Raw genomic sequence first — 27,134 nt, 5'->3', positions numbered from 1 at the left:
ATTGTACATTACTAGTACAAATATTGTCCAAAACAGATTCGAAGGATGATGACCTGATTGCAGCACTAGACACACCATGGAAAAAATCATACCAAGAGGGAAGATTCCACCTGTTTGACGGAATCATCTATCACAGATCCAAACATACATGTGTACTAACTGTAATGGACAGAGTATTGATCAATACACTATTACATGAATGCCATGACAGTACATCATCTGGCCACCTGTCTTCAGACAGAACAGAGGACAGAGTTAGAAACTTAGCATGGTGGCCAACATGGCAACAAGATGTAGAAACATACTGTACTACATGTGAAAGATGCCAGAGAGCAAATAAAGCAACAGGCAAAAGGTTTGGGCACATGATAAAAATAGAAGAACCCACTAGACCATGGGAAACAGTTAACATGGACTGGGTCACAGGATTACCACCTGGAGGAAAGAAAAACTATAATGCATGTCTAGTTATTGTAGACAGATTTAGTAAAACACCTATATTCTTACCATGCCACAAAGATGATACAGCTATGGACACAGCCATAATGATTTGGCAACAAGTGATTTCATGGACAGGTTTATTCAAAAACATCATCAGTGACAGGGATCCCAAATTTAAATCAGATCTATGGAGAGGACTGTACCGCCTATTTGGCACTAAACTCTCTTTCTCAACAGCATACCATCCACAAACAGATGGGCTAGCAGAAAGAATGATCCAAACTTTGGAAGACATGCTAAGGAGATTCTGTGCCTATGGATTAGAGTTCAAAGACTCTGATGGGTTTACTCATGACTGGGTCACACTATTACCAGCCCTAGAACTAGCCTACAGGACATCAACCCATGCATCAACAGGGAAAACACCAGCTATTCTAGAGAAAGGATGGAACCCCAGACTACCACAAGACAGCCTGAAAAAGGACTTGGTTGAAGTACACCCCACAGCAGCAAGCTTTAAGAACATGCTGGACAAAGCCAGAAAACACGCCCAACAAAGCATGGATAATGCATTTGAATATAGCAAAGAAAAATGGGACAAAAAGCACAAAGTACCCAGCTTCAAAGTAGGAGACTTAGTATTAATATCAACTACAAACTTTACTAATATTAAAGGACCTAAGAAATTGAGGAATGCATTTGTAGGACCATTTGTAGTTAAAGCATTACATGGACCAAATGCAGTAGAAGTGGAACTATATGGAGAATTAGAAAAGAAACATCCTACATTTCCAGTAAGCTTACTCAAACACTATAATGAATCAGATGCTGAATTATTCCCTTTACGCAAGGAAATACCTGAAGCAGAAGTACCTCCACTTGAAGAGTCAGAGGAGAAGAAAATTCATAAGATCTTGAAAGACAAAAAGATCAGAGGAGAGAAAGATAAATTATATCTTGTAAGATACAGGAACCCAATTCATGAAGATGAATGGCTACCAGAAAAGGACATTAAAGATGCGGATAAATATCTAAGGAGATTCAAGAACTCTAAAAACAAAGATTAAATTATTTCAGAATTTAACCTTTTTAGAGGGGGCAAGTGTCAGCCTTAGAGATACAACAAGTATCCAAAAGACTGCAATAACTTAAGTAAATAATAATTATTACTAAATTATTATTGCAGAATCAGATTCCTCATCATAAAGTAAGGGGGGTCACCCACTTAAAGTACCCCCTTATTCCTACTCCTTCATGTACTAATTGTATAAACTAGAGGCCAAGGCGGCTACGCCGCTGCAGGGCACTCATGTTCATCTTTGCAATTATGTAAAATCCCCATTCCCCCACACCTCTGCAAACCCTCACCACCAAACCCATCTGTCTCACCATCATACCTCCCCCAAGGAAAGCGGCCAAGAGTAGAATAGATTTCCCATTTGATGAATATGCAATATAATTTCCATATATATTGATCCACTGATGTCAATCTGATTTCCAAGAAACAATGAAATGTTTGACTCATGGGATCTCAATGTTTATGTGGATCAATTTTTCAGTTGTTGAAATTAAATAAAGGTGTATCCATCCTTGGGGTGCATTCAGTGACAGGAAAAATGAAAATCCTGTCAATTCATGATGTGTATTCAAAAAGATTTTGTTAGTTTCTTATGTGGTAATAATGTGTGGTGCAGACATGATTTATTTTCATTGGAAACCAGGTACCAATTTGCCATAGCACCAGCTTAAGATTTTGCCATGATGATCAATAAATTACATGGACATTCATTATTGAATTTAGTATTTTTCTTGCCAAGGCATGTCTTTTCTCATGGTTACCTTTGTTGAGAGATTGTTTGTTGGATTGGTTGGAAATGAAGAGGATTGTGAACCCGGTACATACTTACAGTTTATCACACTAAGAAATTCACCAATGTTTACATAAGAAAAAATAATTCTGACTTGGTTTTATTAATCAATGAATTGACTAACAATAGGTAAGCGTTATTTGAGACACCACATTGCTCTAGTCAATTGAGTGTTAACTGATCATAAATTTCTGTAAAATTGGATAACAGATGGCAATCAAACAATGTGAGACCAAATACTTGGAGGTAGTGGCACCCAGGATTGGTTTTGTAAGCAGCTCCATTGTTGTTCGCTCGGCAGTAAGGATCAACAGCGAGCATGGGAGCGGCTTGAGCAGTAGTTTCAATGTTTATAGAGTGGATAGACCGACCGGCGAAGAAACAAAGGTATTGAAAGTCAATGTGACCGGATTGAGTATCAAGTGGATTGCTGATAAAGGAACTGCCTCAAGATTGTAGAAGTCTTGAATCGCTGCTGGGAACATCAATCAGATATCCACTCAGTCACTCGCCTTGTCATGGCGAATTTGAGTCTTCTAGACGGTCGCACGCACCTCCAATGGCCATCCGGCATCTGTAGCTTCTTGTGAAACTCGAATCCATTCTTGGCCGCCTGAAGTGGGTCCCCTTCTGGGTCGGTTAGGGCAGGGTATTCGTGATCAGATTCAAGAAAGGAATAGAAGAGAAAAGATGGATTAATAGTGCGAGGAGTGAAAAGCAAGATAAGCAAAAAAAAGAAGGACGAACGGAATGCCTCGATAGCCAATATTTACTCTGGAAGCTCTTTTTGCCCAGGCTTCTATCTGGGGAGGAGTCGTAAGTCCACACGGCCTGATCCTCGTCAGGTACCGGTCAAAGATTCCAGCGGGAGGGGTCGGTCGAGCCCAGGGAGCCAATCCACGAAGGCTGGGGATTGTTTGACATTGGAAAGCCGGGATGGGTTGGCTCGGGGACCTTCTTGGGGCTCGCTGTACCTGCAGTTGGCGTGGTCTTATGGGGGATAGTCAGGAAAAGTCAGAGATCTAGTTGGATGGTCAGTGGCTCAGGCCGGCTGGCCATAGCCGTCCGTCTCGGTGTACTGCTGCTGGCTGGCCGCTCGGCTGGCACCCGCGGCGGAGGGCGCGAATTTGGTCGCATGCTGGTAGGCTTGCTGCTTGGCCGGCGGCGTCGAGAAGCTCCGGAACTCGCCCAGGGCGGGCTGCTGCTCGGCCAGCAGCGGGTACGCAGGGGTCGGTTCCACCAGACTGGCGAAGCTGTGGTAGGGGTTGAAGGACGAGTGGCTGGGCGGATAGACCAGCGGCTGGCAGTCCAGCGTCGCGCTCCCGCCATACGCCGAACCATACACCGTCCCCCCGCCATACGCGCCTGCTGATTTCTGCCGGGAGACTGCCCCTCCTCCCGCAGACCAGTCGATCTGCTCATACCCCCCTGCCGGAAACTGGGCAGGCTCGTGCCGGAAGAACTCGCGCGGGGTGTGTCCGGCGAAGGGGGTGGACGAGCCCGGGCGGAGGTAGGGCTTGACCCTCGCGCCGGGCACCGAGCAAGGCGTGGCGTGGGGCGGTCTTGGGTGGTGTTTTGCCAGGGCAATGGGCGGGCGTGGTATCAGTAGCGTCCCCGTGGCAGTTACGGGTTGGCGAGGCGTGGTGTGGCGAGAGGTGTGGTGCGGTGGTGCTGGTGGGTATATAAGGGGAGGGAAGTGGGACCATTGATCCGCAGGGGATTCGGTTTCGTCCGCCCCCTCCCTGGGAGCCCCCTAGCTGCTTGGTTAGGCCCTCCCTGGACAGCTTACCAACCGGCCCACTTTTGCTCGTTGCTCCGGCACAGCTGGAGGGTCATCCATAGGGCCTTCGGGTCTTCGGGGATATTCAACGTGCCAAGTGAGATTAAGGGGCAAGTTTTGCCCCTTTTTGTGAGAAAAAAACACCCCAAAACTTAGATCTACAGATCTAGAATTCTGTGGATTTAAGAAAGTGGGATAAGAATTGGCCCCAGAAAGCGCCCAAAAATAGTATTACATACATAAATTTAGTAAAACAAGCAGTGTACATAAAATTAAACTGTTGTACATTAATGAGTAATATTACTCGTGTAAAAATACCCCGTGAAAGTATTATGTAGACTTCTACTGAAGCTCTTTCACATGACAATTGGTTATAAACATGTCATGTGACAGAGTCAGGGAAATTAGTCTATTACAATACAATTAAATTACCCACAGCCAAGCCCTTTTCACGGCTACACCCCTGGATACTCCCATAGGGAGAAAAGGATTCAGTGTTTACGCCCACTGAAGTCCCCTCTATAAATAGAGGCCTATTTGGCCCTCAGGAAAAGATCCCCCAGACCATTCACCGCCTACAAACTGTAAGTTACTGTGAATATTCTCCTCTGCTACTATTGTAGCCCCTTTTCCCTTTAAAAACCATCCCCAGCACGTAAAATCCACTGGATTAAACCCTTTAAATTATCAAAAATCCCTTATTAGCATATTTAAAGCTTTATCCTTATAAGTAGTTGCCGTAAGACCTCCGCCTCTGTCAAGCAGCCAATCAGTTTAAGCGCTTACCACCTACTTTTACGCCAAATTAATTCCCTGTAATTAATAATTACATATTATTAATTACATAATTAATCCTTCCTCTGTTACAGAGTGTTTAAACCCTTGTAGTGGCCATATTTGCCACGTAACAAGCTTGGTAATTTATATTACCAGTGTTTACATCAGCACAGTTATAGTGCTAGGGCCCAAAACCCTTATTTTGACGGGTTTTTTTGCCCTAAGCTTCATAAACAGAGCTGTCAATTTTGCATGAGTGCACCAGTAAAAATTTCCTAATTTTACAAAGCCTTAATATAATTGTGCAAAGTGGCCAAAAATACAACCCCATTTTCAGTGTCAGAAAACAACCCCATTATGTGTCTGAAATGAAACTATACCACAGTGAGCTCCACTCCTCTTGGCCTCACAAGAACAGTTCACCAGCCCTGTCACAGTATTACATAAGCTACAGAGTAGTGATTCCATTTACCTCCATGCCCTTCCTAGCCCAACAAAGAATGCTGGTCCTTTATATTCTCTTCTGGTGCTAGGTGAGCTACTTCCCTCCTTCTTCCCCTTTCCCCCTTTCTAGTTGTACTTGAAGAGAATACTGGTCCTTTATATTCTCTCTGTGTGCTAACTCCCTGAAATAAAGCTACCAACTTTGGAACTAGAAGATCTCTGGCCTTGGTGCCTTCTCCTCATGCCCCTTTTGATCATTCAGTGAAGGCCCCTATCTAGGAGCCTTACAGCCACATTGTCTGTTGCCTAAGCCCCCCCAGCTCTCTGATCCCAATTTATACTAGCGCTCAAAGACTTGATCTGCTTTTAATATTTTGGTTTACCCAAAAACCAAATGTTGTCCCCTCTTATCCAGCACTGTTTGTCCCTCATCAGATTTTCATTCACCACCCCAAAAAGGATGGCAATGTGCACACATTGCCATGATCAATACATTGCTATTACATAGGTCTTACCCGGTCTTACCACCAAGTATAACCTTGTGATACAATCATGTAACTGAGCTTTAAACTTGTTTTTACTTGGTTAACTGATCCCATCCCTCCCTACTCATATTGCACATACATCCTTGAAGTGATTTTGGACAATCATCCAAAATCACTACTGAGCACCCTGTCTCTACACTGGAATTATCTAAGCAAGAGAAGCTTTAGAGCATGGCCATAAGCACACATTGCCTTTCTTTTTGGGGTGGTGCCGGGTGTTTGAGGAAAGTAAGAGGGTTTTTTCAGGAAAGTAAGAGGTGTTTTTGAGGGAAGTAAAATAGATATAAGAGTTGTGTTAGAGCAATTTTACAGCATGGCAATGTGCACTCATTGCCATCATTTTTGGGGTGGTGATTGTCTCTTTTCACATTTCCAACAGTTAGATATGATTATAAATGTACTTAAATTTAAAGAAGTAACCATAGTGGCATATATTAGAATACCAGTAACCATTTTGACTCTACTCATCTTCCTGTAATTTTGCCTAGAAAGCACTATTCTCATTAATTCATCAGCTAAAATTTCCTATACTCTTATTCTTGTCCCAAATTAATTTCCCATTCAGAGAAGCAGCTTTTCAAACATCCATCTCTCTCACAGCTTTATTTACTTAGAGCATTGTTACAAAACTCAAGACTGACACTCTTTGTACTATTCTTCTGCATCTTCAATCCATTTTGTTCATCTACAATCATCTTTGTAACATTATTAGTTTTTTTTTTGGAGTCTGTACCACCAACAGTGGGCTGATACACTAACTGTATTGTTAGTGTAGTGTATTGTTACTTTTTTCCACTGCGCTACCCAAATAATACTGTTATCCTTGATTTTCTGTCAATGACAATACACATTTTTGATGTTGTTCTTTTTGGCTGTTATTTTATTGTTAGTGTAGCTGAAATATGACAGGTTAACAATAACCAAATCCTATTCTTATGATTGTTATCTGTTGTTATTCCTGATAAAAAATACAATAACTGTTAGCTTATCTTTTCAATTAATGATAAAATTACTTTCAGTGTATTGATATTTCTGATTGTAAAGTTGGTTTTTAGCTGTGAAAAAATAAATCTGGGTCCCAGATTTGGCACTTGGCACCTGTTGAGGGGTACCTGCTGCACTTTAAAAAAATTCTCTGCACACTTTCAGCCAAGATTGATTCATTTGGAATACTTATTAGTGACCCAGGGTCAGTGCTCAATGCTGTCCCTAAAAGATTTATGAATGGTGATTTATTGCCTAAAAGAAGCCGACACAACTGTGAGAGAAACAATTAGAAAGATATTGAGAATTGGGAAAGTTGATGAGAAAAGGGAAGAAGGAACCAACGTTTGAGCAGACAGAGAAGTGAGAAAGACAGGTAAGGAGATAGAGGACTGAAGAAGGACAAGACAATAGAGCGGACTGAGTAGAAGTTGTTAGTTGAGATGTTTGATAATTGTTATTGGAATGTATCGAGGTAAATCTTACCAGGCAGACAAGGACAGTGTTGAGTAGAAGAACAAAGAAGAAGAAGAACAGGAAAAAAAAGGTAAGATTGAAGAGAGTGAGTGATGATTGAATGTGAGAGATGGGAGGATTGGAAGGTTGAGTTGATTGGTGGGTTGAGTTGGAGAGATCGGTTGATGGTCGGTGAAGTGAGATGAGTTGAGTTCGGTTAAGCTTTAGATGAGAGTGGCAAGTTGAAGAAAGGGAGAGAGAGAGAGCGACATTTTATGTATGTGACATGTATGAATTTTACAGTCCCTGCATCCCTGGTGGCTGGTGGTGTGAAGTTCATGTTTTGAAAGTGCAGCAGGTACCCCCCAACAGGTGCCAAGTGCCATCTCTAATCTGGGACATAACACTGCAAGAAAAACTCTAGAAACTGCTTGCAGTTGAGATGCAGCAAGCTTGAATCAAGCCTCAGCTCAAGCTGGAGTTGAGCACCCAAATTCCATGCTGGTGCACCTTGAGTGCATACCTTGTTCAGCATCTCAATGCTGAAAATGCAGTAGGCTGAGGAAAATGTTCAACCTTGCAAATGAGCATACCCCTGAGCAACTTTCTATTTGCTTTTAGTAAAAACTCCATCTGCCATTGAATCCAGCCAGAATAGCATAACAGGGGTATGTACACATGAAAGGGATATCTACATATGAAAGGAATATGTACGCATGAAAGGGGAATGTGACAAGGTGTATTAACACATACAAGACACAAATTATTAAAGGGGTATGTATGCATGAAAGAGGTATGTGCAGTAAGGGGTCTTTGTACATGAAAGGGATATGTAAACATCACCTGAATGATGAAAGGGGTATTGAAAGGGATGTAAAAAACTCAAAGGGGACATGCAAACATCAAAGGGTCATGAATACATGATGAAAAGGGTATGTACACATTGTGAAAGGGATACATGCACATGAAAGGGATACACACACATGAAAAGGGTATGTGCAAATAAAGGGGTATGTACACATTATGAAAGGGGTGAATGCATAAAAAAGGGACATGTGCACATGAAAGGGGTATGTGCACATGAAAGGGGAATTTGCACAGGTATCAACTCAGTATTTTGGAGCCTGCATGTGCTCAGTTTTTTGTACCTCAGACTCACTCTTGCATAAATTATACAATGTGCATGGAATCAGCCAGTGCTCAATTCTTGCATGAGTCACAGCTTGCCTTGAGCTCTTGCATCTCAACTGCAAGCAGTTTCTAGAGTTTTTCTTGCCGTGTAATGTTTTGAGAATCATTTTCTAAAGGCTAAAAACCATGAAATAACAGATACTGTAGTGCAGAAGATTGTTATCCTAACTCTGATACACTAACTCTCAGTGAAATTTTGGTTATCCAAAAGAAATACACTACCTGTTAGTGTATTTTGAGTGTATCCTGGATAAAAATACCCAAGATCTACAATGTGAAACTTTGGATACACTAACTGTTAGTGTCTTGGGCTATATTTGGGGATAACAATACCCCATTTGTCTTTCCAAATAACCACGGATACACCAACGGATATTGGCCCGTAGTGTAGGATAGCATAGTGGCCCATTGTTTGTCAAGGACTGTTGACCAAGCTTCAATGCACAGTGACTGTGCAGAAAAAGCTTATGTGTGGTTGGGTTGAACTTAACTAAGCCCCTGTCCCCGCTCCGGTGCAGGCAGCTTTTAGCCGGGGAAAGATGTGTAGCACTGTGATCTCTCCCTTGTGGAGGGGGCTTATGAATTATTGGCACATGTTGGTGTGAGAGCATTCACCACTTTTGGTGGTGAAGGATGTTATTCCTCCACAGTGCTACCAGTATCAACTAAGTTTATGATCCCTCCTGACCGTGTGAGCTTGGGCATATTCTTGTTGATCCTGTCTGCTCAGAATCCCTATATTCCATCTCCATCATGTCCAAATATAAGCTTTCCAATTTTTTTGGATTTTGGGTTTTTCTGCTGGTTGGCAGTCGTCAGTTGCCTCAACTTTCTACCAATACCCTAGGTGCAAAAAGGAAAAAATGGTAAAGGGCCAACAAGACTTGAAGAAGTTGTTGATTTCAAAAAAAGATAGAAAAAAATGCAAAAAGGGGCAGAAAGAAACGGAACAGACAAAAAGATAGCTGAGATGCCAGTGCTGAGCTGGAATAGAATAAAAAGATCATTGCATATGAGGGTTAGTAGAGAATTGGAAACCAAGAATCTTCCTGGTTATTTTTGAGATTCCCTCACGCCAACTAAGTACTTCCTTTAATTCATAAGCTCCGCTTGCACTACACAGCTCACAGTGTTTGCAGGCTTTGTTAAGCTTGTGTTTGGGTGGAGTTAGAACAGCAGTTCCACAGCAGTAACCCAAATTGGGCTGGCCAATTGATGGATAGACAGATTAGAAAAGAAAATATATTTCAGTTTTCTTTTTATACCATGTAATCTAACTTCTAAGTGGGGAGGGTGGTCAAGCTACAAAGCAGAGAGATAAATGGAGATGAGAGATGAGGAAAATGAGAGGTAAAGTTGGTTAAAAGAATTAGAAGCAATATTCAACAGAGAATGTGAGATTTCAAGACAGTATAAGATTTTCATTGTTGTTCATCAGTGGTTTTTCAGCTCTTCAAAAAAAGGAGATGGTGGGAGAAAAGTGCATGTATTGAAATAAAAGATAACAGAAGAACCCAAAGATATAGTAACATGAAACCCAATTCTCGAACAGAAAAAGAGGACCAACTTGATGGCAAGGGAGAAGAAAGCAGATTAAGCAGCCTCAAGCAACGAAGGTAAAGAGGAAGTGAGGCATTTATATAGGGATAGGTGTAAAATGTGGGAAAATGTGACCCAAGAAGAAGATCACTAGGATACGGAATAACTGAGGGATATATGAGACAAGAAGGAAGAAGTATACAAGTGTTTCGAAGTTGGGCTGTCTAGTTCTGTCCGAGGCCGATGTCATGGTAAGCGGTATCGGCGAGTGATTTTGAAGTCCTCGTCCGACCATCCCAGACGAGATCGACGACTTCGCCCTCCTGGTTGATGTGAGACATGATGGCGATGTCGGGCTGGAGGTTGAGGTTAGTCTGGTCGGCGTTCGAGTAGCCGGTGCGCAGGTCGTAGAGGTAGTAGGTGCGGCGCTGCTTGGTTTCGAGGAGGGCGGGTCGGGTGGAGGAGGTGAGTTTGCTGAGGGCGAAGGTCATCTCGACCTGGTCGAGGTCGGCCGTCTTGAGGATGCCGGCGCCGTGGACGGTGATGGAGTATCCGAGGGAGAGCACGACGCTGGGCGTCTTGCTCACCCCGCCGTTCTGGTCCGGCGGAGGCAGCCCCCAGACGTAGCGGCGGGTCCAGTTCTCCGGCCCGACCGCCCGGGCCGCACTTCCCAGGAGACTGGCGAGCGTCGCGGGGTTCTTCAGGGTGTGTGGATGGGCTCGCGGCTGGAGCTGGAACCACGAGCGCCAATGGTGGATGGAGGTGAACCTCCAGCCGGCTTGGAAGATCCCGTGCCCTTCGTCTCGGATGTCCAATTGGTGAAGAGTGGTCTCTCTGGTGACCACTTGTTGCACATCCCGATGCATGACCATTGCAGCACACTTGGTGATCATTCCGTCACCTGAGGATCATTCAGAGGGGTGTGTTGAGTTCAGCCTGGCGGTTTCGCTTCGGCGGGGGGACAGAGAGAATAGTGAAACTGACCGCCGAACTCTTTCCCGAACAAGGAGACACAGCTGTCGAATGTCCCGGGCTCGTTCATCTGCTGGATCAGTCCTCGTGACAGGAATATTCCAGCCCCCCCGAAGGCGATGTTCCCGAAGGCCTTGTTGGCGTTCTCCGACTCGCTCTGGCCGCCTATGAAATGCGCCTCGACAGGGTTGTATTTCGAAAGCATCCGGGCCACCGAGTCCAACGACAGAAAGTATGTGTCGTCGTCGCTAGAGGGGTACATGGATGCATCATAAGAAACTAGCCAGGGAACCCCCAAGTTGGAAGAGGACTTACGCAAGCGTGAACCATTGGACGATTGGGGCTCCAAGCCGTTCTCTCTCCTGGGCCTCGCGCCACATTTCCTGGACAAGACTCATGTACCGTCTCTCGAACCTGTCGGCGGGGAGTTCCTTGAGGGTGATGTCGAGGCCGGCGCCTCGGGCGGCACTCTCGACCTCCCAGGCCTGGTCGAGCTCTTCCTTGGGAGGGATGAGGACGACGGCGCTGGCGGTGAGTCGGCGGAGCGGCTGGGACTTGGCGCTGGTTGCGCGCCACTTGTCAGCGGGGTCGTCGCCTGCGGGGGGGACGGAGGAGGGCAGCCACTCGGACCAGCGCGGGATGAAGTCGAGGGCCCGGGTGGGCGTGGTGGCGAATCCGAACATGAATTCGGAGTATCCCCGGCGCTCCCAGAGCGCCAGTTCGCTCTGGCCGTGTTGGCGGGAGCGGCAGCTCGGGCCGCCGAAGAGCCTGGGCGGGGCGAGCGAGGAGCCGAAGTCGCGCAGCCGCTGGAGCATGGCCTCGAATGCGCTGTGGGGATCCCGGGGGCCGTTGGCGAGGTTCTTGAGGGGCGGGATGGGGCTGAAGAGCGGGCTGGCGGGGAGGTAGTAGACCGGGCAGGGGTGTTTGTCGGTCATGTTGGTTTCGAGGCGGGGGGGGCGGGCGAGACGGGCGTCGTCGGCGGACAGGGGTCTGAAGGGCAGGAAGCCGACCTCGCTCTTCTGGGGCTCCGCCCCGCCGTCCTCCTTGCGGAGGAAGAATGTCCGGGAGCGGCTGTCGTCGGTCTCCCAGGGCTCGAGTCCCTGGCCGATGGGGATGAGGATGGCGGTGGCGCGGCGGCCGGGGCCGGGCGGGGGACAGAAGTCCTGGTCGTCGATCTCTGCGTCCTTCCTTGGGATCGGGGCCTGGAAGCGCAGGAGCTGGTGGCGGCTCGGCGGACGGTAGGCTGGGCCTTCTGGCCCGCACTGGCTGCTGTGGTCCTGGGGGTCCTGCAGGAACATCTCCTTGCCGGTGCGCACGAGCACGCGGGGGTCGAAGGACTTGAGGCGCTCGAGCGGGCTGTCGCGGGGCCGGCGGACGAGGAGGAAGAAGCTGCAGCTGAGGACGGCCATGAGCAGGAGCTGCAGACATCGCGAGGCCATCTCTTCTGTCGTTTGTTTCTGGGGTGGGTGGGTGGGTGGAGGGGAGTGGGCGGGTGGCAGGCTGTTCTTAAAGGGGGCTGTCCCAGTCTGGAGATGGAGATGAGCGTTCTGGGAGTGGCTCTTCTGCGGTCGCAGCCACTGGCGAGCGTAGCAAGGGGCACGCGAAACGGGCAGTTGCCGAAACTAGCTCCACCCAGGAGCGATCCTCCCCTTCCAAGATTGCCAAGGAGACCGCATCCCCACCCGCACAAGCCGCTTGAGCCTTGGACATCCCGCCGGACGACCATCTCCGAGAACGGCTCAGACAGGCCAGTGCCAGCCAGTCCGAGCCAGGTGGCTTCTTGAATCGGTTTCTGCTCCATGATGTACATACATACAAAGTCCTCGAGGGCCCTATTCCTCATCCTCAACAATTTCCGGGGTCACATCATCAGTTTCAGATTCTGTACTGTGCATTACACAACCAATCACAAACAACGGCCACCTGCCTAAGGCCCCGAAGAACAGCCACATATAATGAACACATAAATATGTACATCCAAATTAGATTCTCCATGATCTGCCGCATTCTTTGTTCAGAAATGGTGCATCCAGAAAGGATTGAAAAACACCATCTTCCTAATTCTCTCAGGCCGCAGGGCTGACTTAGCACATAAGCCCCTCCTGTGGATGGTGTCCCCCCTCCAACAGAGGGACTTGGTTAAGCTGGAACAGGGGTTGCACACACAAGAGGCCCCGGTCAGATACCCACGGCTGGCCACCATTGATTGACTGTCACCACACACCTGCCAACCATGCGGGAGGTTGCACCAACTGCGGGTGCTGAGTCCTCCCGCTGTGGAGCACATCAAAATATGTATCAAGGCGGGCGCAGGAAGGTTGGCCCCACATCAGAGCACGGTTGGGTGCAAGAATGTGGGATCCTACAGATATGCAGGCCGGTTAACACCTGCTCTGCAGTTGAGATCCAGGGGGCTTTGGGGAAGCCCATGAAGGTATATGGGATAACAGAAAACTGAAGACTTGCTAGCAGAATTTCAGGACCAGAGGTCTATTCTGCTTAGGTTTGAGTTTGATATAATATGTTGTGAGGTTGCTAGGCAGTGTCAAGTTAAAGTGGGGATTTATTCTTGAGGTTGATTTCTTTTCGTAATAGTCCCAAGATGTAATTGGCAGTAATAGTATACAAAGATTTTGCCACAAGGAAAAGAGCTTCCTGGTGGTCACAAATTCTTGTTTATAGTCTAACAACCAGCCAAGGGATTATCCAGAAATAAGTACAAAGAAAGCGTGAGGAAGAACATAGAAGAGAGGAAAAGTAAGGGAGTTCCCAGAACAAGAATGGTGTGTTTCTCAAGTTTTCCTTATCAAAAGTAAACTTCAATTATGGTATTCAGAATTGCATAAGATTTTTTTACATAAAATCATAAACTGCAATTTTGGCTGGGAGATGTCACTTTAAGTTTTATGCATGCTGACATCTATGTATGATCTCCCAGCCAAAATTGGCTTTATGATTTCATGTAAACAGTGGCACATGCAATTTTGAATACCATAAATTAGGGTGTTCAAAGTTGACTTGCATAAAATCATAACACCATAAAATCATAAAATTCTGAGCTGAAAAAAATATGTACCACCCAAACACTCAAATTACAGCAACGTTTCTAGAATGGTACATATGAAATCATCACTTGAAATTAGTTTTATGATTTTATGATTTTATGTATTGAAAATTTTATGATTTCAACTTTGAACACCTTAAATGGTCCTCGGAACTTGAACCTGAATAAAGTTCTGCATCTGTTTGTTACACTTTTCCTCCTTTGCCTAGATTGGGCTAGGTCTGGAGACACACCGCCGGGAAAGTGGCAGCAACCGTGGCACCCCATCGAACCCCACATGGGAAAAGAAGCCTCAGTGGTGTGCTATGACCATACTCTCTACGGGTACCATTGGATGCATCCCCATGACGCCCCATGGGCGCCTGCCAACATTGGAGCATCCACGGGGTGTCCCTCACACAGGGAGGAATTTAGTGACAAAACATGTGTTGTGAAACCCAGACGAGTTTGTTGGGATTGCACCCACAGTGACTGTGCAGCCTCCGCAGTGACTACCCACAAAAAGAACCCCACTGGAACCCACCCCTCGGACTCAACACCCGTGGAGCTCTCTGACAGCGGCATTGGAAAAGGGCTGTCCATGTTGTTAATTGGGGCAAACATACCATCACACTACATACAGGCAGACACCTGTCGCTTCCACGCGCAGCATCACCTAATTTTGGTGGCCGCAGTGACCGCGCAGGTGACTCTGCCTACGGGACCGTCACCTGTTTGCCTGTAGTGATCAATAGCTCCCTTTTCATGCGGAGTGAACATTTCAAGTCAAAAAAAAGAAAAGAAAATCCCGAGTCGTTTTCTGGGGCTCTCAGCTGGGAGGGAGCCTTTTGAGATGGTCGTTGGAAGCCCAAGGTGTTAGTCCTGAGGGCGGCATAGAGGCGGTCAAGGGGCGCATCCAACCTTGCAAGGCCTTGCCGCCATCGCTGCGTGGGGCCCGGCCGGGGCGCCTGGGGGCCACCGGCCAACCGCTGGCCCGCCCCTTGGACGCCGGGTCACTCGATGGTCTCGCTCGGGCCTCAGGGCGACCCAGGGGGCCACGGTGGGGGCGCGCCATCGCCATGGGTCACCTGTACGCCATGTGGCGCAAATCGTAGTCCATGTGGCGTCTTGGGGGCTGAAGAATACGGCCGCCCGGTCGCGGCGCCACGGCCTTATTGGATTCGCCCCGCGATGTTATGGCTGTAGTCGCTTGTCTGCAACCAGGGGTTGTTTCACCATCCTTGTGTTTCTGTTCGAGGTGCCCTTATAAGGCATCCTCTCTCTTGTTGGGAGTTTTCCTCCCAGCTCCTTCTCATATTCAGGCCATTTGCCAGTTTCCTCTCATTTTTTTTGCGCGTGTCCATTCCGCTGAGCCTCTGCATCCTGAAGAACCCCGCCTCAGATCCAGAAATATCTGCCCATATCCGCAGGTTTCGGAACCTCGGGTTTCAGACATCTGGTGTGATCCGCGGTCCCTCACCAGATATCCCGGAGTATCTACCGGATATCCCACGCGGGATACTGGCTAAGGGTTGAAGTGTATATAAACATGCGACATCGTACCTGCTCAACAATATTCTCATGTAGTTTTATCATCTGCGGCCTGCTTGCAATCGGCGGAACACTTCAACCACGAAATCTACCAAATCTTCCGCCGCCACCACCACCAGAGCAATGTCCAAGGGAGCTGGACTTGACTCCGGAGACGTGGAACAAATTAAAAATGGACGAATACATTGCTAGTATTCCGGATATAGATAAAATGAACTTAGCAGTTGCGTAGGATTCTTTCTCTACACCATCAATCACTCGAAACTCACAAGAGATTGGCTAACACATTTACCCATCTTGCAGGAGTTTTCCCGCAAAATAGGCGCTGCGAATTTCTTTTGTGGTATAGGTCTATCTTGCAATGCCGGCCAAGTGAGAGCTCAAGCTTCGCGAAATCCATCTTCTATGACCAATAACACTAGTATTGACATTCTCATCCAGCTTTGTAGCCCTGTGGCGGGTAAAAATTGGTTGATTCTTGTTGCCATTCAACATTGGAACTCTTACATGAACGCCGCCTATCAAGCCATCTCAAATGCAATTACGATCGTCAGAGGTGAAGTGCCCGTCGTTTCCCCGACTTTCTCTGCTATCCAGACTGAGGAATTGACACCCAGTTTATCTGCGTCCCTCCCAACAACAGATGCCTCTGCGGAATTGATCACAGATTTGTACGTTCTTTTAAGTTGCAATTCACGGGGCTCACGCTGCCTCTGATGCTCTCTTTTCAAAATCTTAGCATTCCCGACACGGTCATGGATAACAGCATTTACGGATGGGCAATAGCCACACTCGTACTTGGAGTCTTGGCTGCTTTTACTGCAGTGTTGACTCCGATACTTTGCGTCGCGCCTGAGATAGAAGCTATCCCGGCCTATGGCAAGGCGGGCACCATAGCATCAATGGCTGCGGCTAACTTCGAAAAGGCTCAACAAGCGAGATATGCTCGCGATGTGGTGGGCATTTGGCAAGCGAAACAAGCTGAAGATACCCGTGTCATCGCCGTCGCAGCGAAAGAGGCTCTCGAGGCTAAGAAACCTCTACCTCCCCTAAAACCAGCCACAACTGTCGCAGACGTGTCAGCCGCGATACCTCTGGTACCTGGGGGAGTCGTCATATCCCACAGAAAACGGTCCACCTCGGATGAGAACCATGGAATGAACAATCAGAAAACACCACTTCTTTACAATGTAAACCCCTCGGACGATCCCAGTCAATCAATGAGACTCCAAAAGAGAAAGGGTCCGCCCCCAAGTGCTTTCGCATATGTCAGTTCAAGATTCTCCATAAACTCTCGGAAACGCACAGCTGACCTAATTTCTCTATCTCTCATATAGCAACGATACGCCGAAGTCGACACACATCTCGCCGCCATCCAAAACCGACTCCAGAAAGATGTAGCAGGATCTGTTCACGCCGGAGTCACTTTGCCGATTTATAATGAAAACGGATTGGCAAGCGTTTTGTTGGGCGGCATGATGTTCCAGAAACTTCCGGATCAAGTTGCTCTAGAAGAAAAACATAGGGCCTTCGCTAAAATAACCGCACTCAACGAAATATTCAAGGCTCAGGTGGGCGTTCTTCCTCGCCAAACCAATTGTCATGAAGCAATCAAACCTGAGATCTAACTAGCTCACTGTTTTGTACTCTGTCTTTTCAGAATATGTTTGTAACTCTTGATTGCGTGAGTCTTCTGACCTGATTTCCATATGTGAAACTATACTAAGACAGACACACGGATTTTCCGTTTTTCTTTTTCGCGCAGGATCCTTGTAAGGATTCTGGACCGGGAGGGGCGTGGCCGCAAGACAAATTCTTGTCATACTGTACTCCTCAAGGATCGTAAGTCTCATCTAGTTACTTTCGAACATAGGTCACATGAAACTTAAAGCTGTTCTACGCAACTTCTCAGAATGAGAAATATCATCAGAGCCGAAGGTATTCATGCTCGTAATGAGGTTAGAAATGCAGCGCTTCTTCTGGGAAAGTATGGGTTCAGTACCGAATCTTTGACTCAAAAAGCAATAGATTGCCAAACTAAGTATGGATTTTATAAACCAGGAGGAAAGTCAGTATATTCCCCAGTTACCTAATGTATTTCTTGATGGAAATTTACCGCACACGAAAATTCCCAAGCTGATGTCCGGCACGATGAAACACTTAGGGCGCCTGAACCTAAGGACGCGGAGGCTGAATGTGTTTTCAATATTCCGGTTTGTGACTGCAAGGTAGATGGTAAGTCGTAATTTTAACTTGATTTGCATTACACTTTGAATTCTGATTTCATTAACCCATCAATTTCTTCATGACCAGTCATTCACAAGAAGAAACACAAAAAGAAAGGAACTGTCAGGGCATGCAGAGCCGCCGGTGTGCCAATATAATTTCAAGCAACATTTTCCTCTTTTCTTTCTTAATACGCAGATTAGTGTTCCGATGGCCCCAAAGTGGAACGGTTTCCATTCACACATACAGACACTCTTTACTCAACCAAATAACACATGTAACCTGATGTAACCTGATTGACGATTATGTACACCCTGGATTCTCATTATCACCCTTCCATATCTAAAAAGCTCAAGACTGTTTTGAATGTTTCATGACAACCCCCCCCCCCCCCCTCGTTTTGTGTAAATAATGTAAGAACATTCCATATCCAACTTCACAAAACTCCCTCGAGGACACGTTCCGAATCCGATGGCTTGTCCAAATAATGTACAACATATACCATATACACAGTGAGACCCACATCATCCAAACATAGTCAGTCTTTATCTACCACCAGACAGCCCACCGTCATGCAGCCATTCTGGAATAAACTTGAAGTTTTTTCCAGGACCCAGGAAGCCTCCTATAAACGACGGTGGTGTAAAATCCGGAGTTCTGCCTAAATCCATACATTTTTTGACCTCATATACATGTTTCATGCGCAAGCTCAGAGGATTTACCAAGTTTTCATGCCTTCCATTGCTTCCGAGCAAAGCCGGGGCAGGGGCAGGGTGTGCTGGCCTGCCTAGAGGGTTGCCAAAATTAGGGGAAAATAAAGCAAGGATGTGCTGCTGTGCGGGGGTTTGCTGACTTTGCTATTGGAATCTCAGCAATTTCATACATTTTAGTAACTGCCCTGCCTTCCTCCGGAAAAAATACATACATTTGAACTTTGAAGTGCTTACCATTGAGGCCAAAACAGGCCATTCATGCCGTTTTTGTGCGTACCATTTTGGGGTTTTGCCAAAATAAATTCATACGTTTTGATTATATTAATTTTATAGGGGATTTCCTGGGTCCTGTTTTGCCACCTTATCTCCACTTCTTAGCACACGGAATAACAGTCTTGAAAAAATGTCTAAAACTGTAGGATGAGGATTTAAAGATAAGAGGGTGGGGAGCAGGAAAGGATGCAGTTATGTGGGGTATTTGGCGCACATATGCACCAAATTGTGAGAGGGGAAAATGATTGTGGAAAACTCAGCTCCGGTCAAGAATTTGGTGGCACTGGTAGCCACAAAAGAGTACAAAGCCAAGCTAACCAATCAGAGCCAGTGTGAATTGATTATGTATACCGCCGGTGCAAATAGATTTTCTGAAGTGTGGTCTACAAAAATGTTTGGGCTGTTTTGAATTCTTTTTTTGGTTTCTGATACCTTTGCTCTATGTATGAGGTTTCAACAAACTTTTCGATGAAACTTTGCGTGCCGAGTGCACCATCGTCGTCGTCTGCAATTGCGCTCGTGCGCGCGCTCTTTTGCTCACGGCGATCGATTTATCAATCACTGCATACATACTTTGCTGCAGCTAAGCTTCATTCACCATCATCCGAAAATAATGCCTTCTCGAGAGTATGATTACGATGCTGTTTGCGACTCTATCCGCCGCATTCTGAACCAACCGGGATACGACAATTATGACGAGGATGTCAAACACACCGCTGGTCCTGTCCTTGTCCGTTTAGCCTGGCACGCCGCTGGTACCTATGGTTAGTTGAATTTGCGACATATATATTATGCATTTCCTCTTGATCCGGATAGCTGAATGGGTTTTATCATATTTCACTAGACAAGGAGACTGATACGGGGGGCTCGGATGGCGCCGGGATGAGATATGAAGCTGAGGGTGGGGATCCCGCTAATGCAGGACTCCAACATGCCCGAGTGTTTTTGGAACCTGTCAAGGAGGAACACCCTTGGATCACCTATGCCGATTTGTGGACACTGGCCGGTATGTGTTCAACTTTGAGTTGATTCAAGCTAGCGTCTGACTTATACATCGACAATGAATCTGCAGGTGTGGTGGCGATCAAGGAGATGGGCGGTCCCCAAGTACACTGGAAGCCTGGTCGAACGGACTTCGTAGATGACTCCAAGTGCCCGCCCAGAGGCCGACTTCCCGATGCCTCATTGGCACATGACCATCTTCGTCAAATCTTTTATCGCATGGGGTTCGATGATCGCGAGATCGTCGCCCTGTCGGGAGCCCATAACCTAGGTGTAAGTTGGGCGCATCAAACTCTTAAACCATTACCATCGCAATGTAATGGTGCAATGGGCCTAACTCTTTCACTTATTTTTCCCGTCTCAGAAATGCCACACAGACCGATCAGGCTACGAAGGCCCTTGGGTAAACAATGTAAGTTGGAATCGTAAACGGTAGAGATCTGCGCAAACTAATCCTGTCCTGTTCCGCCTATCTTTCAATTGATTCTCTTGCTTTTTGCCAGCCCACCAGATTCAGCAACCAATACTTCAAGTTACTGAAGAAGTTAGAGTGGAAGCCCAAGAAGTGGGATGGGCCACTACAATTTGTAAATGCCGACTTTGGCGAAGAGTTAATGATGCTGCCTGTATGTACCATTCAAGCATAATAAGTCTTGACAGCCGATATAAATTCTTGCACTGATCGTGTGTTAATCAATTGACCTTCACAGACCGATCGCGCTTTGGTTTCCGACCCGTCATTCAGCAAATGGGTCGACAAATATGCCGACGATCGCGAGCTCTTTTTCTCCGACTTTGCCGCCGCCTTTGCCAAGTTGCTGGAGCTCGGCGTCAAAAGAGATCAGCATTCTTACAAGGCCGCCGGCAAGAAATCCGACCAACCCGGGGCCCCCAATTCCAGCGGTCAAGACGCTGAAGCCGAGCCGGTCAGACGTGGAAACATCGCAACAGGCAAGGCCAAATTGTGAACAAAAAAAAACTCGGACTTTAACCTTTGGTACGGCCCCATAAATCACCTGCAAAGTTTCTTTTCTCCGCATATGTTGACTAACCAATTCCTCGTTTTATTTTCGCTAAATCAAGGGCTGAAGACCTCATGGCATCAAGAGAAGCAATCATTTGATTGTGGCTGTTCAATATTCATTTTGGTTTGTATCAAATTTTAGATATATATATAGTATCCATCATATGTACTCAAGTAAATTCCTCTTAAATCATACAAGCGTGCATAATTGTTTCTATTGCATGTTGTACCTCACGTGTTGATGTGTAAGAATGAATTCGGTCATCGAATTGCGTTTTTGATCATTTGACTGAATGATCTACATGTGTACATGCTCTGATTGCTTCCTGTTCTCATCTGATCTCATTAACAGATGGCCCTATTGGGTTGGGAGACCTCATGGAACAACAGGATGTGCACAGCCTAGCTTTGATATGTTAAATCAACTTTTTGACAGCTACACTTCCGAAGAACTCGGTAGCTTGTTCAACTCGACTCGTGCATCAGCGACGAAGTTTTGACCTCCATCAAGAGGCCTCTTGCAACACCTCATGATAGCTTGCTTGACAATGCATTCCAGATGATGTAACCTCAGCCGAAGACAGGTTTCCAATTGATTTTTTTTTCTCTTTCAATATTTCGTCTAGACTCAACCTCTTAGACAACCTCAATTTATGTCCTCAGGAAGTTTGGAACGACTTAGGAAATTGATTGGCTTTTTTAAAAAAAAAAAAATAAACGCAGCTAGAGGGGTGATGGAAAACCTTCACAAGAAAAGCACCAATACCGATCATCGAGCAAAAGGAGGTAAATCGACACCAGGGCCGTCTCTTCTTTGTTGATGGTCCTCAGAGTATCTCTCTAGAGGTTTGCCGAAGTAAGGGAGGAAGCCCATACAGCGAGCTCTTCGTATAGCCTTTGAGACCTTTTTCTGGTTACCCTTGGAGAGGCCGGTGAGCGCGCGTTTCTTGATCCGCCCGAGCGGGGTGATGAAGTTAGCGAGCAGGTCGGGATTGTAGGGTTCGTTGAGGATGTTGATGTTATAGTATAGGAACGGGTCCGTGAGTCGCACTTCGCTCTTCGTCGGCGGCCGTCGAATGACCGGTCGTGGTTTCCGGCTCTCGCGGTCCGCTGGATGGATTAGGTTCTCTAGTTGCAAGTCCGAAGGTTTCAAGACCTGTGTCAACCAGAGTGCTGATTAGTCTCACACATCTTCTGTAGTGCTTTGATCAGCTGATCGAACACTGACTTGGTTAGGATTGAAAGATAATCGACGACTTCCATCGCTGAAGTATTTGCCCCATTGAGAACCTTTGAAGATAAACAACATTTGATCAATTTCCCTGTGCCTCGCCTGCAGCTAGATTTTCTACACAAGAAAGACGTACCGAAGGTGGGAAGAGAATTGAGAGGTTTTGCTTTGACTTCCTTTTCGACGAGTTTGGATAAGGTCATTTTGTTCTGCTCGTTTTCAGAATAGTGGGTCGGGTGAGACGAGAAGCTAGCCGATCGACCAGTTCGAGGGTTGGCTGGGCAAGCCCAGGGCGAAGAGTAGGGGCCCAAGTGCGTGGTGGTCGTTCCTGATGGGATCGATCGAGGGATGCAAGTTCTCCATAGTTTTTGGCAGCTGCTGAGGGTCATCGTGGTTTGTCTGGAGTGTGTCCAGTTTGGCTGGCGAGTCCTGGAGGAGGCGATGAGAGCTGTCACAGATCGGTGGCCTGTGAAAGGCCCCGTGCACAGCTGTCACAGCCCCACCACTCACTCTGCAATGCCGGAGAAGTACTTTACTACGACATCACCAGCAACCACCAGCAGAAGCACAACACAACTGGGGCCATGTACTCCTTCACTGGCTCAAGCCGAAGACGGCCGATGATCAACCTTGGGGGACAGTCCAACCTCAACAACCCAACCGAAATCATGCGGAGAGCAAAGGAGGAACGCCAGCTGAGAGAGAAATTCAAACATCAACAGGCTGCAGTCTCAATCATCCAGGTAAACATACAATATAGATGACTGTTAATCGACTTGCTGACAATCTTCCCTCATGTGTAGAATTTTTGGCGCAGTAGGATGGATGCAGGGCGGACTAGGACGGCGTTGAGGAATCGATTCGACCAGCTCGTCTCATTTATCTTTGATAACTCCGATGGACCGGCCAATCAGAAAAACACTTCCTCCCTCCTCAAATTATCCCCGAAAGATCATCTAGAACTATCACGATTGATCTTGGTCTTCTATACCCCGCATCATGCCGCCGATCAACGCAGACTGGTCGCCTGGGCAAATCAATCGATCCTAAACCGTGAACCAGCCTACTTGGCTTATGTGCAAAGGGAGGACGAGCTAGGAAATTCATGGAGAAGGATCATACCATTGATGATCAAGCGCATCCTTCGGACACTTGCCGATTCTCCCCGATCGGAACATTCTCCCACATTCTTAGCCGCTGTCCAAGAAATGGTCAATAATCTCAACCATCGTTCAGATCTGAAAGCGTTGATAATCATGGGCCGTACTTGGTATTGGAAACTTTTGAGGAAATACGTCATGGCCTTCGTATGTGGATAGCATTATCACTCCAGGCAGTTACCGGTTCCAAAACTGACCATGCCTGTTTCCTTATTTTTATTAGGAATACGCCGACAAGTCAGCTAGCCAGAACGTCGCCCTGGTCATCGAGCTTTCAATATTACCCTTGAAAGTGCTTCCACCAGATCAAAGAACTGAGCTCGCCAGCTCTTTTGCCGCTCAGATATTCACGATCCCACTCCTACCTAATCGACTTGGAATTCAAACATTAATACAATTCACCGCGTCGTTGCCATTTGTTGAAATCCTTGCTGGAACGGATCGATTCATACATGAGTTGGAGCTCGAGGACATCATCCATCTCCTGTCCAATTTACTCGTCTGGGGATCCAAAAAAGTCATTCACATGGATCAGAATGGTTTCAAAGGATATTTGAATGCCATCCAGCTTTGTCTCGATCGAATGCCCATCGCCCTATTTCGGAGGGTGGATACCCATCTAGCAAACAAGACATCTGTTAAGGCTAAGCGCCCCCCTCAATCGCGGGCTCCAAAACCAGTCCATCCATCAGGAAGTACTTCCAACCAGTTCATTCAAGAGAGCAGCGGTGCAAAAAATGACCCGATCCTCATAGATGAGGAAGATATCGAGATGGCCGAACCTTCAGACACAAATCTTACAGCGACCGTCGTCAACTCTATCAGCCCAAAGACCTTACAATGGCTATCCGTTCTCGTTCAGTCCGAACATCTTTCTCAGCTTTGTTCAATGTCCGCTAGGTATTCTTCCACCTGCCAACCTCAATTATCTCGGTTGATGGTTTCGATCATTTATCTATGGCCCACCTCAAAGGAAACCATCCTCAACACGCTAATCTACATGACACCCTCGACCGGACCCTCGAGTCGCTCGGCCAACCAAAGCGGGGGATTCATCAAGGAGTTATGGAGGTTGTCCGTCCGTCCAGGAAAGATCAGTGTCAGTTTACGCGATCGGAAATCTGGTGGGAGTCCGCAAGGGGTTCTTACTACTCTGAAAGATCCTAAGCTCGCCGGCCAATGGGAAGATCTGATCCTGTTGTGCGAGCTCTATTCGCGGTACCTGATGACGCTCGGGGACGAGGAATTCTTCGACGACGAGGCCGAAGTTGCATCAACCAGATCCTTCCAACGCGCCAAGACGTCCGTCATTTCAACCAGTAGAAATCCTCTCATGACCGATGAGGTAGTCACCTTAGCTGGCCTGCTGAGAAATCTCGCATTCGGATTGTATTGGACTGAAGGGCAAGCAGATATTAAGAAGGGCTGCGTGGTTGGGACTCACGTTAGCTTAGAATACCTAAGAACCCTGGCGACTCGCCTATTGCAGCAAATATACATTAGAGAGTGTGTGACCCTCCCTCTTATCTATTGTTTCCATCGCCTCTCATATCCATGTTTGCTAACTAGATTTACGCAAAAAAAAAAAAAAAAAACAGCTCAAGACGGCCATTCTGTGAACCCGGGTTTTGGTCCATGACCTCGACCTTCGATTTACAATCATTTATGCAAACGGTTGTATATGAAGAGTCTCACCTGGAGGAAGTCCGAGAAGATCAGTTACAGAGTCCGGCACAACTTCTGAACCAGGATCCGGACTTGGATATCTCTAACCATCTTTCATCCTCACGCGGCTCTCGGGCTCGAGTCTCACAACGTCAGCTGGCGTTCATTAGTCCTAGACTTGGTGTCTTGAACAACATCCCCTTCGTGATCCCCTTCGAACAGCGTGTCGCGATCTTCCGGACCTTCATCAACTCCGACCGACATCGCTTAGGATTGGACTCACATGCGTTTGGAGAAAATCGGCACAAGGCTTCGATCCGCAGACAGTTTGTCTCCGAAGACGGATTCACCCATCTCAATGCACTGGGACCCAGACTCAAGGAGACAATCGAGATCAAGTTCATCGATCCTTATGGTCTCGAAGAGGCCGGGATCGATGGCGGTGGGGTGTTCAAGGAATTCCTGACTAGTCTGACCACGGAAGTCTTCGACGTTAACAAAGGTCTATGGTTGGTCAATAAGAATCAGGAAATATATCCCAACCCTCATAGCTATAGCCGTCAACCTCTTAGCTTGGAATGGTATAGATTCTTGGGAAGGGTCCTTGGTAAAGCTTTGTACGAAGGCATCCTTATCGATATTGATTTCGCCGATTTCTTTCTGAATAAATGGCTGGGGAAGCAGGTATGTTTCAGAAAAAAAAAGCATGCAAATAGACGCACAATTTTTTTTCTCAATTGTGACTGACTTTTGACATGAACAGTCATATCTTGATGACTTGGCTTCATTAGATCCAGAGCTGTACCAAGGCTTGATATTCTTAAAACATTATAAGGGAGACGTGGAGGCAGATCTATCGCTAAACTTTACGGTGACAAACAACGAATTCGACGCGTCGGAGACGATCGAGTTGGTCCCACAGGGTTCGAAGACGTCAGTGACGGCGCAGAACCGGATCAACTACATCTATCTGATGTCGAACTACAAGTTGAACATCCGGATCGAGAGCCAGTGTGCGGCCTTCTTCAAAGGACTCAATGATATCATCGAGTTGAAGTGGCTGAGGATGTTCAATCAGCTCGAACTGAAAGTCTTGGTTGGCGGCCTCGACGGCCAGGATCTCGATATCGACGATATGCAGCAGTGGACCGTTTATGGGGGCTGGGACGAGTCACATCCGACGATCAGAATCGTAAGTTTGTATCCTTGATCATCGATAGTTTGCCTCACCCAACAACTCAATTATTCTTCTCTCTCAGTTCTGGAAAGTGGTGAGAGAGTTCGACAACTTGACGAAACGGAAGCTATTGCGATTCGTCACCTCGTGTGCAAGACCGCCGTTATTAGGCTTCAAAGAGCTCCGCCCGTCCTTTGCCATCCGCTCATCCGGCGTCGACCGAAGCCGGCTACCTTCAGCCTCGACCTGTGTCAATCTGTTGAAGTTGCCCGAATATCAGACTGAGGCCGAGTTGAGAGAAAAGGTGCTCTATGCTATCAATGCTGGGGCCGGATTCGATCTCTCTTAGCTTCCCCCGTCCTCTTCCCTCCGTTATTCCTCGCACCCCTCCCCCTCTTTCTTTACCTGATCATCCAATATAAACAACTTTAGAGCTACATACTCGCTTCTCCTCCCTTTCATGTACCTCTTTCTCTCTGTCACACATCATGGGTTATTTTCTCTCTCTCTCCGTCTCTCTCATTCTCCAAAATCATCGTAGAGATCACAGTTGGTTTAGGACAAGGATGTACTTATATCCTTCGTTGTTGGTTTGTTACTCTTTCTCACTGTTCAGTTGATCTATTAATTTGAAGTAGATGTATGTCTATTTGTAAACCAAGAAAACAAACAAAAAATGTTGTGCATATATGTACCTACAGATACTCTTTTTATGATTGATTTTGTGTAGATATGCTGGCAGCCTGTTTTAATTATTTGTGACCCCGAAGTACTTACGGTCGAGATCTGCGGGCCCCCTCGAACTGAACCCCAAAAAGTTAGAATTGCCTGTAATAATTAGGGCCCCGTTTGGCACCCATGATGTTATGTGAAGTCACACACTTACCTAATGTGATGAACATCACTCGTGAATTTCATATATCTCAACATAACTCGAGCGTTTGGCTGACTATCCTGTCATACACTCCACACATAACCATCAGGCACAAACTGTTTGGCTCGGCACAATATTATAACTATGGATCTCAGCAGCCTTATACCTCACCTCGATGATGAAGACCAGCACAGCTCT

At 46.7% G+C, this 27,134-nt stretch overlaps 5 protein-coding genes across 5 annotated transcripts; 3 read left to right on the top strand and 2 right to left on the bottom strand.

Annotated features, from left to right (window-relative positions):
- Positions 1 to 10,249: 10,249 nt before the first annotated feature.
- On the bottom strand, positions 10,250 to 12,436 carry PtA15_9A221 (uncharacterized protein; the record flags this gene model as incomplete). Its single annotated transcript, XM_053172408.1, has 3 exons — positions 10,250 to 10,926; positions 11,010 to 11,245; positions 11,313 to 12,436. The coding sequence occupies 3 exons, from the start codon at positions 12,434 to 12,436 to the stop codon at positions 10,250 to 10,252; spliced, it is 2,037 nt and encodes a 678-aa protein (XP_053023651.1).
- A 3,153-nt stretch (positions 12,437 to 15,589) lies between these two features.
- Positions 15,590 to 17,975, top strand: PtA15_9A220 (uncharacterized protein; the record flags this gene model as incomplete). The annotated part of the gene is made up of 11 exons (XM_053172407.1): positions 15,590 to 15,814; positions 15,895 to 15,963; positions 16,033 to 16,147; positions 16,235 to 16,262; positions 16,331 to 16,859; positions 16,929 to 17,162; positions 17,252 to 17,275; positions 17,357 to 17,433; positions 17,504 to 17,659; positions 17,756 to 17,826; positions 17,905 to 17,975. The coding sequence occupies 11 exons, from the start codon at positions 15,590 to 15,592 to the stop codon at positions 17,973 to 17,975; spliced, it is 1,599 nt and encodes a 532-aa protein (XP_053023650.1).
- Positions 17,976 to 19,416: 1,441 nt separating this feature from the next.
- On the top strand, positions 19,417 to 20,773 carry PtA15_9A219 (uncharacterized protein; the record flags this gene model as incomplete). Its single annotated transcript, XM_053172405.1, has 6 exons — positions 19,417 to 19,567; positions 19,648 to 19,809; positions 19,876 to 20,078; positions 20,170 to 20,217; positions 20,309 to 20,431; positions 20,516 to 20,773. 6 exons carry the CDS (start codon positions 19,417 to 19,419, stop codon positions 20,771 to 20,773), a joined length of 945 nt encoding a protein of 314 aa, XP_053023649.1.
- An 825-nt stretch (positions 20,774 to 21,598) lies between these two features.
- Positions 21,599 to 22,449, bottom strand: PtA15_9A218 (uncharacterized protein; the record flags this gene model as incomplete). The annotated part of the gene is made up of 3 exons (XM_053172404.1): positions 21,599 to 21,985; positions 22,058 to 22,119; positions 22,197 to 22,449. 3 exons carry the CDS (start codon positions 22,447 to 22,449, stop codon positions 21,599 to 21,601), a joined length of 702 nt encoding a protein of 233 aa, XP_053023648.1.
- Positions 22,450 to 22,644: 195 nt separating this feature from the next.
- PtA15_9A217 (uncharacterized protein) lies at positions 22,645 to 26,411 on the top strand (the record flags this gene model as incomplete). Its single annotated transcript, XM_053172403.1, has 6 exons — positions 22,645 to 22,803; positions 22,864 to 23,367; positions 23,444 to 24,726; positions 24,819 to 25,569; positions 25,649 to 26,077; positions 26,145 to 26,411. The coding sequence occupies 6 exons, from the start codon at positions 22,645 to 22,647 to the stop codon at positions 26,409 to 26,411; spliced, it is 3,393 nt and encodes a 1,130-aa protein (XP_053023647.1).
- Between the last annotated feature and the right edge of the window lie 723 nt (positions 26,412 to 27,134).

This window comes from Puccinia triticina, chromosome 9A (genome assembly GCF_026914185.1).
Source record: "Puccinia triticina chromosome 9A, complete sequence".
Classification (NCBI taxonomy): Eukaryota; Fungi; Basidiomycota; class Pucciniomycetes; order Pucciniales; family Pucciniaceae; genus Puccinia; species Puccinia triticina.
Note: the sequence above shows the minus strand (reverse complement) of the source record. Positions and strands in the feature narration are given on the sequence as shown.